Genomic DNA, 13879 nt, shown 5'->3' on the forward strand with positions numbered 1-13879 from the left:
AAGCATTCTGGAGACAGGATGAAACTTATCCAATGACCCTGAGAGATCTTTTATACTTAAATTTTATGGACTGCTTTTATATTAAATTGGTGTAACTGTTCGTTTGTTATCAAAAAAAAAAAAAAAAAAAAATATAGCAGGATTCCCAGGGGAGGATGGTGTTAGCGGATCCATTTCCGTTGGTTTCGGGTCGGATGCAGGCCCAATATCCGTCCATAGGAAGCAGGGCATCCTCGTAAACACATGCATCAACCGCCACCCAGGCTTGTACGAAGCACCATGAACCCACCCCCACCAATCTCTTCCTTAGCTTTGCCCGTACGCTTTGATCTTCCCGAAAAGCCTTGGAAAACCCCTCTCTAAGTTTTATCAAAATAAAATATTAGAAAACCACTATCTTTTTTTTTTTTTTGAAAATTCTCTAAGTTTTTATCTACAGTTTTCTTTGAGATGAGTCCCTCTGCTGCTATTTTGTCTTCTTCTCACCTCTCTCCATGCTGCACCACCACTCCTAATAAAAACAAGAGAAAAAAGAAAGCGGAAAAAGATTAGTGGAGTGGTGGAAGAAGCTTGCAGAAGATTATAGAAGAAGAAGAAAGATGGTGGAGACCAACCCCCCGCCCCCCGGCCAGGGGCCGCCTCCCCCCACCTTGCCGCCGCCGCCCTTCACCGCGCCGCCGCTGTTCCATCCACCGGTGGTGGGCAGCGGCGCCGTCCACCCGCCCAACGAGCAGCTCCCCCATCTCCAGTTCTGCGTCCATTCCAACCCCCCATGGGGTGAGCTCTTTCGTCTCCTGTTAGTTTCCTCTGTTTCTGTCTTTCCGCTCTGTTCTTTTGATGGATCTACCTTTCCATTCTGCTAGCGTGCAGCCGTCCAGGTTTGCTTTCTGGCGTCGAGGTGGATTCGTAGAAGTGTTCAAAATTTGATTTTTCGTGTTCTTTTGGTAGTGGGTAGGCTGTTGTTTTTGGAATTTATGGTTCGTTTTTTCTCTCAAGATAAAAAAGATTGGAGCTTTGGGTTTGATTTGGAGCCCTCTAAGCATGCTGGGCATCCTTAAGTTTTGCGTTTTAAATATAGCTTTGAAGTACTTTCTTCAATTACAGGCAGACTGGAGTTTTCTTTTTTTTTTTTTTTTCTTTTACTCAGAAAAATTGCTGTGTATTCTGTATGGTTATTTAACCATGTGAATTTGTACATGTTCATTTTTGAATGTTATAAATTGTTCTGTACAACTCAAATCTGTGATAAGAATGTAACTTTTAGTCCCACATCTTCTTTCAAAACTTTTTTTTTTAATAATTTCCTTGCCAAATTTCATTATTTGGCCATTATAATCTTTTTTCCTGCGGCCTAATTACCATAAAAATAAGAGCAGCCATCAAACTGTAACTCAATTATTAGTGGCCACTCCTATCAAGGGTATCATGCTATCAATGCAAGTTCTTTGGAGTTACTTCTTCCATCCATATGGTATTACCTCTCCCCTTTCTCTTTCTCACACTTTGACCTAAAGCCAAGACATTCTCCTTATCGTGTATCCTTAGATATCCACTGCAGATCTTTATTTTCTTACCATCTAAAGTTAATCCTTGGTTTCTTTCTTTTGAAATGGTGCAGTTGGTTTCATTCTTATGCTATCTTGGATTTACACTCTTCGCACCCTGTTCGTCCTGATTTTACCTATGTCAGCATTCTAGTAGCTTGATCAGATGATTAGTGGTTTATGCTAAATTTCTCGCTTAACAAATGGTTGGCAATTCGCAGGGGAAGCCGTCATACTTGCATTCCAGCACTACATCGTGATGTTGGGAACAATTGTTATGCTGGCTACTTTTCTTGTTCCGAAAATGGGCGGAAGCAATGTAAGCTACATTCATCTTCTTATATTTCCAATGATACATAGGTGTTTGACTGTTTCTTAAATAAAATTAAGATTGTCTTCTTGGATTAATTTTCAAACAGGGGGATAAGGCTCGGATTATTCAGACTTTTCTATTTATGAGCGGAATAAATACACTTCTCCAAACATTGATCGGAACTCGGCTTCCTACAGTGATGAATGCTTCCTTAGCATTTGTCATCCCAGTACTGTCAATAATCAATGACTTTTCCTCACGGGAATATGAAAATGAACATGAGGTAATGGCGCTAAATTCCTTTATTTCATACCTCATATGATTCTTATTCTCATAGAATTCTATCAGAAGTTTTATGCAGACTATCAATCAGGAAAAGGCAACTTTTGCACGTGAGAAATCTTTGTTGTTCTAATTTTTTGCCTTGTTTTGAAGAAAGGGAGAAAAAGAAAAGGGTATAGGGCATTGCTTTTTGCTACAACCCTCCAAGTAGTGTTGTTTTGGTTTTGGCTATAGACAACTTAAGTTAAGAAAGTTGTAGATGTGGTGATTCTTGGTATCTTCTGCCCTCTTTAGGTTTTCCTTTACCTTATTGTTGCATAAACATGGGCATGAATAGGGCATTCAAATGTATCCAAGCATCCTCCTCAGCAAGAGGGGAAAAAAAAGGGAGTGGTGAGGAACATAGAAAAGAATAAGTTCATGATACTTTTTCCTTAAATGTTTCATATGAAAGAGAACATCAATAATTATTTCCTTAGGACTTCCAAGATACATGTTAGATATAGGTCCAAATGGGAAGACTTGCTTATGTATAGCTAGATTTCAGTGGTTTGGAAATTAGGGTTTAAATTGAAAATCAGTTTGATGTCCTGCTACAGGGAGCAGGATACAAAGTGTATTTTTTGGTGATTATAAAACTAAAAAGGCAATATGTCATGCTTTATATTTTTAGATGAGGTATAGGTCCAACGAACAAGTTCTACCTGAAGCTTGTCAGTTCAGGGACGTCCATCATAGTCCTGCAATAGAATTTAGATCACAGATTCTATATTTATGCAGCAAGTAAGATGAGTTTTAGCAAAGCAAAACAGGGATAATAGCAGCAGAGCTCGAAGATAATAAAAAAGAGATGTAGAAGAGGGAGAATGGCCAAACCTGCTCAAAGAAACCCTATATTTCTTCTCAAAGTAAACCATGTAAATTTATTTTATCCAGCCTTAAACATGCCTTTTTGTAGACTTTTCATGATTATCTTACAAACAAGCTAGGACTCTTTAAAACTGGGAAGGAAATATCCTAGAAAAATTAGTAATTGATCCATGAAATTGACTCTGATCAAGTTCCTCCTAAAATTTGGACCTAAACCATATCCTAGCAATCACTTGTTACATAATTTCAGTTCCTAAAAGAAATAAAAGAGAGAAGGCCTCAGGTGCTGGTCATTGTTAATGGTACTCTAGCACAATGTCATGAACAGTGATCTCATTAAATGGGATTTTGAACCTCTAAATCAAATTTCCTACATTACGTTAGACATCAAAAGGACTCAAATTACTGGACTGCAATTAATAATGCAGCATCTAGACCGTATCGAGAGTCCTATGCCATGGAAATAAGCCCACAAAAGTTTCCATATTAAAATTTCTTGTTTAGACTTCCTAAATAGCCTAAGGATACCAGAACAATGACATTTCACAGTCATTTTTGTACTACATCCTAGACTGAATCATAAAATAACAAATGTTCACTTTTAGCATCATCATACTTGGTTTAACACTCTGTAAGAGTCTAACTCTACCAATCTTAAAGCTACAACCAAAGAATTTCTGAATACATATCTGGCATAGAATCTTGCAGCCGAAGGCAAGTTTCTAGATATTGCAGCCTTTTGCTTTGCTTGAAGTTGATGCTTCTTGAATGCCTTTTTCTAAGAAATTCACAGACGACATGTTTTCAGATTTGTTGATAAAACTATACAAATGCTAGCCTGTAGGAAAGAATAAATAGCTTTTATGGGTTTTGCAGTTAACTTCATTTTATCTTTCTATCAATTTACTGATCCTTTCTCAGGGTGATTGCAGAGATTTGTCCACACTATCAGAGCCATTCAAGGAGCCCTGATTGTGTCTTCCTTCCTTAATATCATTATTGGATATAGCAGGGCATGGGGAGATTTCTCGAGGTATAGACTCATTATCTTCGAAGCAAATCCAAACATTTACCTAATTTTACATGCTAAAATTTTGTTTATCACAATTTTCCATATGATTGATTGTAATTTGATTTTTGCAGGTTTTTCAGTCCCGTAGTTATTGTGCCTGTAGTGTGTGTTGTGGGTCTTGGGTTGTTTGAACGAGGATTCCCTCAGGTGTGGCTCTATGAAGTTTTAACAACATCAGAAAATGACTCATATTACATCAAGAGTGTGAACATTTTTCATGTTGCCTTGATCTGCATAGGTTGGAAAATGTGTGGAGATTGGACTGCCAATGCTAATTTTATTGGTTTTCGTCCAACAAGTAAGGTGTTCATGAAGCAATTTCATATGTCAGATAGATTTTGTATCACAAAAACAGCCAATCTAACTTCTTGAAATTCTTCCTACAGTACATGAAGCACATTAATGAGAGGACACGCTACTGGTTTGAGAGGTTTGCATTGCTATTATGCATTGTAGTTGTCTGGTCTTTTGCTGCCATTCTTACAGCTGGCGGTGCATACAACAATGTTTCTGAGAACACTAAGCAACATTGCCGCACCGATAGGTCTCACCTTATGTCATCTGCTCCATGGTAGACGTCAAACACTGCCAAGCCTTATTTCCATTAATGTAGCTTCTGCCATCAGAGCTAACTTTCGATTCATTACCATTTTGCGCTATCTTATTTCAGGATTAGAATTCCATATCCATTTCAGTGGGGTGCTCCAATATTTACTGCAAGTCATGTATTTGGAATGATGGGTGCAGTACTTGTTGCAGCTGTCGAGGTAAGAAATGATGACTGAAGTAGCTCTATCCTGAAGGGATTTTGTTTCACAAATTCTTCCACTGTTTATGTACTTGCCCATTTACACCTAATGCAGTCTACTGGAGCACATTATGCAGCTGCACGCCTAGCAGGTGCTACGCCACCTCCTGCACATGTGCTTAGTCGAAGTATTGGCCTTCAGGTTTGTTTAAATATTAAGCCTATGAAGGAATAAGATTTCTATGAATCTCAAGTGGTTTTATGTGGCTCAGTAATCTGGAATTTAAAATACAAGAGTAGGTTCCGGGACACAGTCTTAGTGTAATGTTAGATCTATGGAGTTCAAATTATGAGTACAAATTACTCATGTTGAAACTTGAAGGGAAAAAAAAAAAAGGTGGCTTCACCTTATCAGTTGTACTTGTGATGTGAACACATCCTGCACTTCTCCTTTTAACTAATTCAAAGGATGAGGATAGGCTTCTAATATTTACTGAAAAAACATTTTTTTGTGATGCACTACTTCATGCTGGAAACAGCTGAAAAGTTTTTCCTTGAGTTTCAGAGGGATATGCACTATGTTAAGTAGCATTCAGCCTGTTGCCAGATGCTAAGGATAGTTTATAAAGTTCCTGATTGAGTCCTTCATGGTTTTTCATTTCTAACATAAATCTTTTTATGATTACAGGGCATAGGGATGCTGCTTGAAGGTATATTTGGGGCTGCAACTGGTTCATCTGCATCAATGTAAGAAAACTTTCAGTATGCTCTTTTTTTTTTTGGGCCCCTTCTTTTCCTTCTTTATCACAGTTCTCCTCCTACAAACAACAGATGCTACCTCCTTTTGTTTTTTAATTCCCCATTGTCAATCTGGTAGCAATTAGATCATAATGGTCATGGTAAAGTTTCATTTGAATTCATGAATGTTTCTGTTGTGATATTATCAGGATAGGAAGTTGCTTTTCCTTCTTTAAAATGTTGTGCAGATTTATCCAGGTTTCAACATGCTTCTATCTTATCTTTTTTTCCAATTTTTATATTTGGTTCAGTGGTTGGTTTGGGTGAGTTGGGTGGGCTTGACTAAGTTCAAGCCACTTGTGGGGTTATGCAGGTCAGGTGGGGATTATCGGGGTTTGAACAACACCTTTTGCTCGGCTTGCAGGGGTTTGAGTCAAGCCTATTATCCATTGTGTTGGAGATCTACTCCCATTGTTGCCATCAGTTTAGAGATACAATAACAAGTCATGATACCATGGATATGGACACTGAATGATGATAGGACGAGTGTTGGATCAGGTGGGAGCATTATTTGAATTATTCCACAATAAGACCTCCTACACAGATTGAAGTCATAAGAAACTTAGGGGACGAAAAAAAATCTAAACTAATTAGTAGAGATTTAAGAGAATAATAGACTTCATGGTGATGGTGATTGGAAACTTGACTAATGTTTAAAAGTATCATAAAACTTTGGTGGTACTAGAGTTGTTTTTTCATAAAATTATTGAGGGACAATTAATTTAAGGGAACTGGACATTGTTTCCAAGGATATAAGTTGTATTTGTAAATGAAGACCGGTCACAGAAAAGATCCAGGTCATTCTTGAAGATAAGGCTTTATTATTCTTCTAGAATCAGTTGCCTGCTATGTAATCTTCCACCTCTGGTGGTACTTAGAACTTAAGGTCAATAAGAATTCTAGGAAGCCACTACTTGATGAAAGTGAAACCAAGAAGGTCGTCATCATCTAATGTAAAGAGAAGATAACCAAAGGTGTGATAACTATGAAAATGAACAATTTAGCATGCCAATAAATGGGTTTCATTACCAACAACTCGATGATTAGATGAAAAACTCAAGAACTCTAGTAAATCTGATGCAACTATGAAAGTGTTGGTATAGGCTTTTTTTATTCTATAGTATTTTTGGATTTTGTTTGATGATAGGGCTGGTTATATTCATCATAGTTATTTTTTTTAAACTATCAAAAGAAGTTAGTGTCACTAGGTTGTTTGAGATCTAGTTTCCAAGTGGAACTGATTAGCATTTGCAGGTTAATTTAGCTACTTATGATTAAGGTCTTGGATCTTCCATCATTGTTATCTATTTGTCAATTGAATTTCTGTAACTCTCTATCTTTTTTCTTCTTGTGGCTTGTTTGAAAGTTAGGTCATTGATTCTGGCAATTTTTCAACAATAAGCCACTTAGTTGCTTGTGTTGGTCAACAATGCACAGCTTTTAGTTAAAAAAACATTCTAATAAGGATAAGATGCATATATTAGTTTAATTCAATAGCTTTCTGTAGTAATATCATGATTAGGTATGGAGAGATGAACTGTGTGCATAGATGGTCCCTAAACATTGTGACTGAAATGATGATGCAGTGAAAATGTTGGACTCCTTGGATTGACACGAGTAGGAAGTCGGAGAGTTGTGCAGATATCAACTGGTTTTATGATTTTCTTCTCCATCTTTGGTATGTCATGACATCTAAATGCTACTTAGAACAAGTTCTACGTGATGACTTGAAATTTTGAAAACGTGTCTTGATTCACAGGAAAATTTGGGGCATTCTTTGCATCAATTCCATTCCCGATATTTGCAGCCATGTACTGTGTTCTCTTTGGAATTGTTGGTGAGTTCATGAACATATCTTTGTGAGATTATCCATGATCATTATCTTGTCATTTTTTCTACCAATACTACTTCTAATTTGGCTTCCTACATGTCGTAGCCGCTGTTGGTATCTCGTTCATTCAGTTTGCAAACAACAACTCCATGAGGAACCTCTACATAATAGGCCTTGCACTTTTCCTTGGTATATCGATTCCTCAGTATTTCAATGAATTTGCGGCTTCTGCAGGGCATGGACCTGCAAAGACAAATGCTGGATGGGTAAGTGAAAGGTGTTATGAAACAAAAAAGGCATCTTTTTCCATGTTACAGATCACAAGATAAGATTTACTTGAAAAGATTGCTCCCTACATAAATAGGAGGGTTAGGAATGCTGGAAAAAGATTTCTGTCATTCATATTCATAAGACCCTCCCAGAATGTGCTATCGTTCATTCAATGTGTTCCAGTTTATGGTTTGCCTGAAAGTAGTTGATCGTGAAATCTTCACTCTCTGCCCTTCTCCCCCAAAAACCTGGGATTGTACCTAGGACCATTTCTTTCTTCTGTTTTTAGATGATAGAATCAACATTTCTTATTTGATAAATATTCATCTTTAGAAATGGAGATGAACCAATACCAAGAAACCAGTTAAACAAAGGCTTATTTGATCATCTTTATACTTCTGAATGTCTTATATTTTGTGTTGCAGTTCAATGACATATTGAATGCATTCTTCTCATCGGCTCCATTTGTGGCAATGATCGTCGGGACATTGCTGGATAACACGCTGGAGGCCAGGAATACAGGTGAAAGAGGCCTCCCCTGGTGGGTTCCCTTCCAGAAAAGAACAGGTGATGTGAGGAATGATGAATTCTATGGTTTCCCGATCAGAGTACACGAAATGATCCCAACTCGATACCTCAGATAAACTCTCCCTAACTTCAGGTGCATGTAAATTCGCTTTCCTACAGTTCATCCAATGCACTACTACAACAATGCATGTGAAATGTTGTACTTGCTTGCCTCTTCCTCAGATTATGAAAGTTCTGTATCAATCAGGTTTTGAATCTTACATCAAGAAGAGCCGATTAGTCTTTAGCTGGGTAGCTTTTTGGTCTGCTTGGTTCTGGATAATTTCAAATTGGCTAGTGTGAATTACTTTGTTGTATTAATTGTGTCATGCCTAGATTGGTCATGTTTTTTGCAATAATCATATTTTCATGACAAACAGGATATCAATGGACTGCAATGATTGAGTGCATGCAAGACAGTAAAATATTAGTTCCTTGTATCAGTTGTAAGATTTTTGAAATCCTAGGAAGCTAGCTTTTGACAGTTGCTGTTTGAGGCATGCTGTTGTCAGCTAATACAGCAAACACTCTAATGCAAGGTACCTTATGTTCCTTGATGAAGTCATGCTGGACCATTGAGGATACCTCTGACAAGCATTGTGTTTGTTGCACTAGCATTGGTCATGTTTGTTTCTCGCTTGTGTTATTTCTTGTAGTGTTATTTATTGCATGACTCAGGTTCTTCAGACTTATTTAGGAGCACATTCAGTGCAGATGTCCATATCCCAGAAGTCTATGGGAGACCACTGAAAACTAGTTTTTCAATGCTTTCAAAGAGGTACTCTATTAGTTTTATTTATTTCTTGGAAAATTGTGTTTTTTGCTGTTTTTACTGCTTTCCCACTTAATGGGGACTAATTTTAACACCTCATGGAGCGTCTCACTTAACAAATTCTTTCTTGAAACTCCCATCTTTCTTTCATAGAAACAAATAAGCACCTGACTGAGAATAGAGGAAAGAAGTGTATTGAACTTTGAATGTCACTAAATAGCTATATGGATATCGTAATGATGGAGTCCTCATTTTATTCGTCAGCAAGGTTTTCATCTCATCTTTCATGGGTGCTCCCCGTCAGTGGCATCAATGAACAGTGTTGCTAGAATTTGTGAGTTCATAGCATGCATATGTGGTAAAATGTTTACTGGGTCATCCAGAAAATAATCTTTAGTATGGAAAAGCACTGTATAAGAAGTTGGAAACAACTCATTATTAATTCGAGGAGTTTTTTTAGAAAAAGTTACTTTATATTTGCATAAGGAAATTATCTGCTTTGTGTTTTTAGAGCACCATTTTATCCCCCTCTTCTTGCATGAATGCAAACATTTATCTTGGTATACATTTGTGCATGTACGTACACGCGCATGTAGACATGCATACACGTGCGCTTGATGTATGATATATGCATACAAGTGCACTCGATGCACTAGAAAGTAAGTTTTAGAATAGGTGTATAATTGTTCAGTAAAAGTCAATAATAAATTCCATTGCTTATCCTAAAATTCCCCTGTGATCTTAAGACAGAAAAAGAATTTCTGTCCATATTGTTACAAATATAAAAGTAAGCACAAAAGTTAATGCGAAAATTGGGGACAATTATTAACTTAATCAATTTAATTTATTTAACCATTCAAAATCTGTTCAATTTAGGATTTAGGTGGCTTTCTCCTTAGAGAAATATGTAGAAGGGATTAAGGTGTAGCAATCTTGAGTGCTTGGTTATATCAATCATCCTTAAAGCGTCCCAACTTTAAAAATTCTGCAGATCGTGTCCTGATGCTACTTCCTCTTTCACATTTTTATTTTCAGTTTGCATTTATAATCAATTTTAAAATTTTTCAAAGGCTATGATGGTGATGTTTAAAGCTTGGAAAACGCCAAAAATGACATTGTTTTATATAGATTCGGCTGTTGGATGATGGGCATGTAGTCATGGTGTGGATAGATATGGGGTGATCATGCGATAGTGACCTTGTCTCAGCATTGTTCACACACGTACATGCTATAAGTGTGATGCGAACCCGCTGCCCATGGTCCATACCAGAACCATGACTTTGAGAATGAGTGGGGTTGCCATTGTTGACTCAATAAATAGGAAGAAAACATGTGTTGGCGTTTTGTGACCATCTTTGTTTTTTGCTTCTTGTTTTTGATATCTGATGGCCGCTTGGGCAACCCCACTCTAAAAGGGATAGAATTTAAAAAAAAAATTGGTGTTCGAGAAATTCTATGTGCACTACGAGCGATGTAAAAAATTTAACATGAAGTGTATCATTTTATATGATTGGTTCACATAGTCATCATTTTTTAATGCATATTTAATGTCTCTAATTTTATTTTTTTTCGTTTAAAAATTTTGTATGAAGAATATTTTTTTATTTTTAGAAAAAAATTATGATATTTTATAGTATATTATGTCTTTTTACATGCAAGATGTCATAATATGATCTAAAAAATTATGACATTCTACGGTATATTATGATATCATACGTCGTCAAATTATGATTTTCTACGTGCAAAATGTCATAACATAAAAAAAATATTTTTATCTAATCGTTTTTCAATGCACATTAAACATCTGTAGTTTCGTTTTTTCGTTTGAAAATTTTGAATGACAAAAATATTCCTGTTCTTTGAAAAAATTTACGACATCTTGTGGCTTATTAAGGCATCCTATATCAAAATTATGATTTCCTGCACGTAGAATATCATAATATTAAAATGTCATAATTTTTTTTTAAATTATGATTTTCTGTACGTAGAATATCATAATATAAAAATAAAATATCATAATTTTTTTCAAAGAGTAGAGATATATTCATCATTCAAATTTTTCAAATGAAAAGTGAAACTGCAGGTATTAAATACGTATTAAAGAATGATGACTATGTGGATCAATCATATAAAGCAGTATATTTCACGTCGAATTTTCCGTGATGCACACAGAATTTTCTTTTGGTGTTCTCTTCCGTGGTCCAGGGGCTGTTTTATGGCCCAAATGCTAGAGCGTGTCTCTAAATTACCCCTCCATACGAGAGCTTCTAAACTGAACTTAGGCTCTGATCCAAATCCAGCCCCAATTGAGTCTCTAAGAGCCTATGGCTTCTCAGTATAGAAGTATTCGTAGTTTCCTTGCTGAATTCCAGTAAGCATTAAAATGGAGAAGCTCCATGGCAACAGTCGATGGTCCAAGTCACCTTCTCTCAAGACTCTTTTATTACCATTCTTTCAACCTTAGATATGTAAGCTTTCCTTGAGCTTCAAAATTCATGCTCTTCATTTTCTCTTAGCATGATTGACGTTGTCTCTTTCCCTTAACCTCTAGGTTTTCAATGACTCTGAATGGTGGTGGAGGCAAAGAATATTACACAAGGAGTGGAACAAGGATACACACTCTCAAAAGTATATCTAGTTAGAACAGTAATCACTATTTGTTTGTTGGCAAAGTTATCATCAAAGATTGGCAAATTAAATTAAGCATCTAGATTCTTGACATACGCTTGTGATGAGTGCTAGGTAGGGATGGCAACAGAACAAGTATAGGCCGCACAAGTCATTATCCGTACTTATCCTCTATTTGTCTTAGGGTAGGATGGGAATGGTAGAATGTCAGGATAAGATAGAACCAATTGAGTTAGATAGAGTAGGTTGAACAAATTAGATCGGATAAAGCTATAAATTTTTTTTTATATATACAAATTATTTTTTTATCTTGAGGGGATTTATGAAAATTTATATATATTTAGATCGAATTCGAGATTGATTTTACTTTTGTCGGTATCTATCTTGGATTTGTTACGGATGGAATAAAATCTGCTCTATTGGGGTTGGGTCAGATAGGATATATAATGAGGTGGAGTAAATTTCTATCCGGTGGTGCTAAGATGAGATCAAATTACAGCAATATTTACAATTGAGGTGGGAAGAAAATGGCTGTCTTTCAGGCTGCCTATAAAAACGCACAAGGAATCTGCTACCCGTATTGGTAATCTGACCCCCCGCTTTGGCTTTTACACTTTTGTTACCGTAGACGACCAGACGTTGTACCTCTTTATAGCCATGCTGACCACAAATACTGTACTAACAATGGATGAAACATATTGATAGTGACTTCCTATTGGAAGTCTTTGTTGGGTGCAAAACTTTGCGGTCCAACACAAACTCGTTTGAGCCCAGTTGCATCACATCATGGACGAGAATTAGAGAGAGAGAGAGAGAGAGAGAGCATCTATGTCCAAGTTAATCATAACATTAATTTATGAACCAGCGGCTGCTCCTTGGATACTTTCTCTACTTCCTTCTTGATCTAATTTGCAAGCGAACTGAGCCGAGATTTACAGACTTTTGCTATGATACTCCAAAGCTCTTCTAGTCTTTTTACCACAAGCTTCTTTTGCCGTCCGATTCAAGATGAATGGATGGCTAGTATATATGGTAAATAATTTGAATTATATGGACGATTTTGTATTGAAATAGACGGCAAGTTATGTAAATATTTGTGGGATTCGGGGTTTTTAGAACTCGTCTCTCCTCTCTCAACCTCAATGCCAAAGAACAATCAACGACTCTGATGCCCTTTGCATGGCCAAGATGATATGTGGCACACTTCTCCTGTCTAAGACCATCGGAAGAAGACGATGGTGTAGGGATGGATGGAGAAGGTGGTAACGAGGAGGCAAATGGAGATCAGAAGGAGACGGATGAATAGGCCAACGGGAAGGCAGGCAAATAAGGCTTCAATTGAAAAGGAGGTGGATAGAAAATATTAAAATATTCTTAAAAAAAAAAAAAAAAAAGAGGCTGGGCTGAGATCTTACTTGCCAACTTTAGATCTGGAACATAAATTATGAAAAATATTTATCTTAAACAAAACAATGGTACCCTAGATCACAACTTTGTAAAAGGCTGAGTTCTTAAAACTAGTGAATATTTGACATGCATGCATGTGAGTCTGGACCACACAAGCACCAGGTTAGAACCAAAGATTATGAATTCCTTGCGGGTCCACCAAACTGGATTACGTGAAGTTTAGGTTATAGTTGGGGACCCATGCAAAATATCCTTTTCTTCCACGGAGATAAGATGATAAATATCCACTAATAGTCTAATAAAGAGACCGTTCAGATAAGCATCGACAGCATGGTAGGATTCCTGTCAGGAGAGCTATCGCACCTTCCTCTCAAAAGGATGGGAAGAGGACGAAATACCCACCAAGATATGGTAGCAATGAAGGCCATCGATGCGTTTCACGGTCATCGGAAGGGGCCAAAACGCAAGGTGTCACTCTTGGCTTTGGACGGTGATCTTTTGTTTTGTGCTGCTTTTCTTTTCTTTAAATGAAAGGTATGGATCCCACTTCTTGAGAAGAAATTATTGGCTAGAACTATTCTATCGTCTAGATTTGGACCATCTAGTATAAAGTCGCCACATCATTAATTCACTGTCATCTAAGCATAATTGAAAATTTTAAATAATAAAATATTTATTTTTAACCATGATATGATAATTTCAAAATTCAGATGACAGAATAGTTCTAACCAATAATTTCTTCCAAGAATGAGTGGTCTACACTGCATATAGAACTAA

At 36.8% G+C, this 13879-nt stretch overlaps 1 protein-coding gene across 1 annotated transcript; it reads left to right on the top strand.

The window, feature by feature from the left end:
• The first annotated feature begins 483 nt into the window (after window positions 1–483).
• Window positions 484–8672, top strand: LOC105060003 (nucleobase-ascorbate transporter 3). Its single transcript, XM_029260444.2, has 14 exons — window positions 484–777; window positions 1766–1863; window positions 1964–2140; window positions 3942–4042; window positions 4153–4228; window positions 4320–4379; window positions 4468–4652; window positions 4752–4848; window positions 4945–5031; window positions 5518–5576; window positions 7214–7305; window positions 7387–7464; window positions 7564–7724; window positions 8154–8672. The coding sequence occupies exons 1-14, from the start codon at window positions 600–602 to the stop codon at window positions 8370–8372; spliced, it is 1668 nt and encodes a 555-aa protein (XP_029116277.2). The 5' UTR covers window positions 484–599; the 3' UTR covers window positions 8373–8672.
• Window positions 8673–13879: the final 5207 nt, after the last annotated feature.

The sequence above is a fragment of the Elaeis guineensis genome, chromosome 6 (assembly GCF_000442705.2).
Source record: "Elaeis guineensis isolate ETL-2024a chromosome 6, EG11, whole genome shotgun sequence".
Lineage (NCBI taxonomy): Eukaryota > Viridiplantae > Streptophyta > Magnoliopsida > Arecales > Arecaceae > Elaeis > Elaeis guineensis.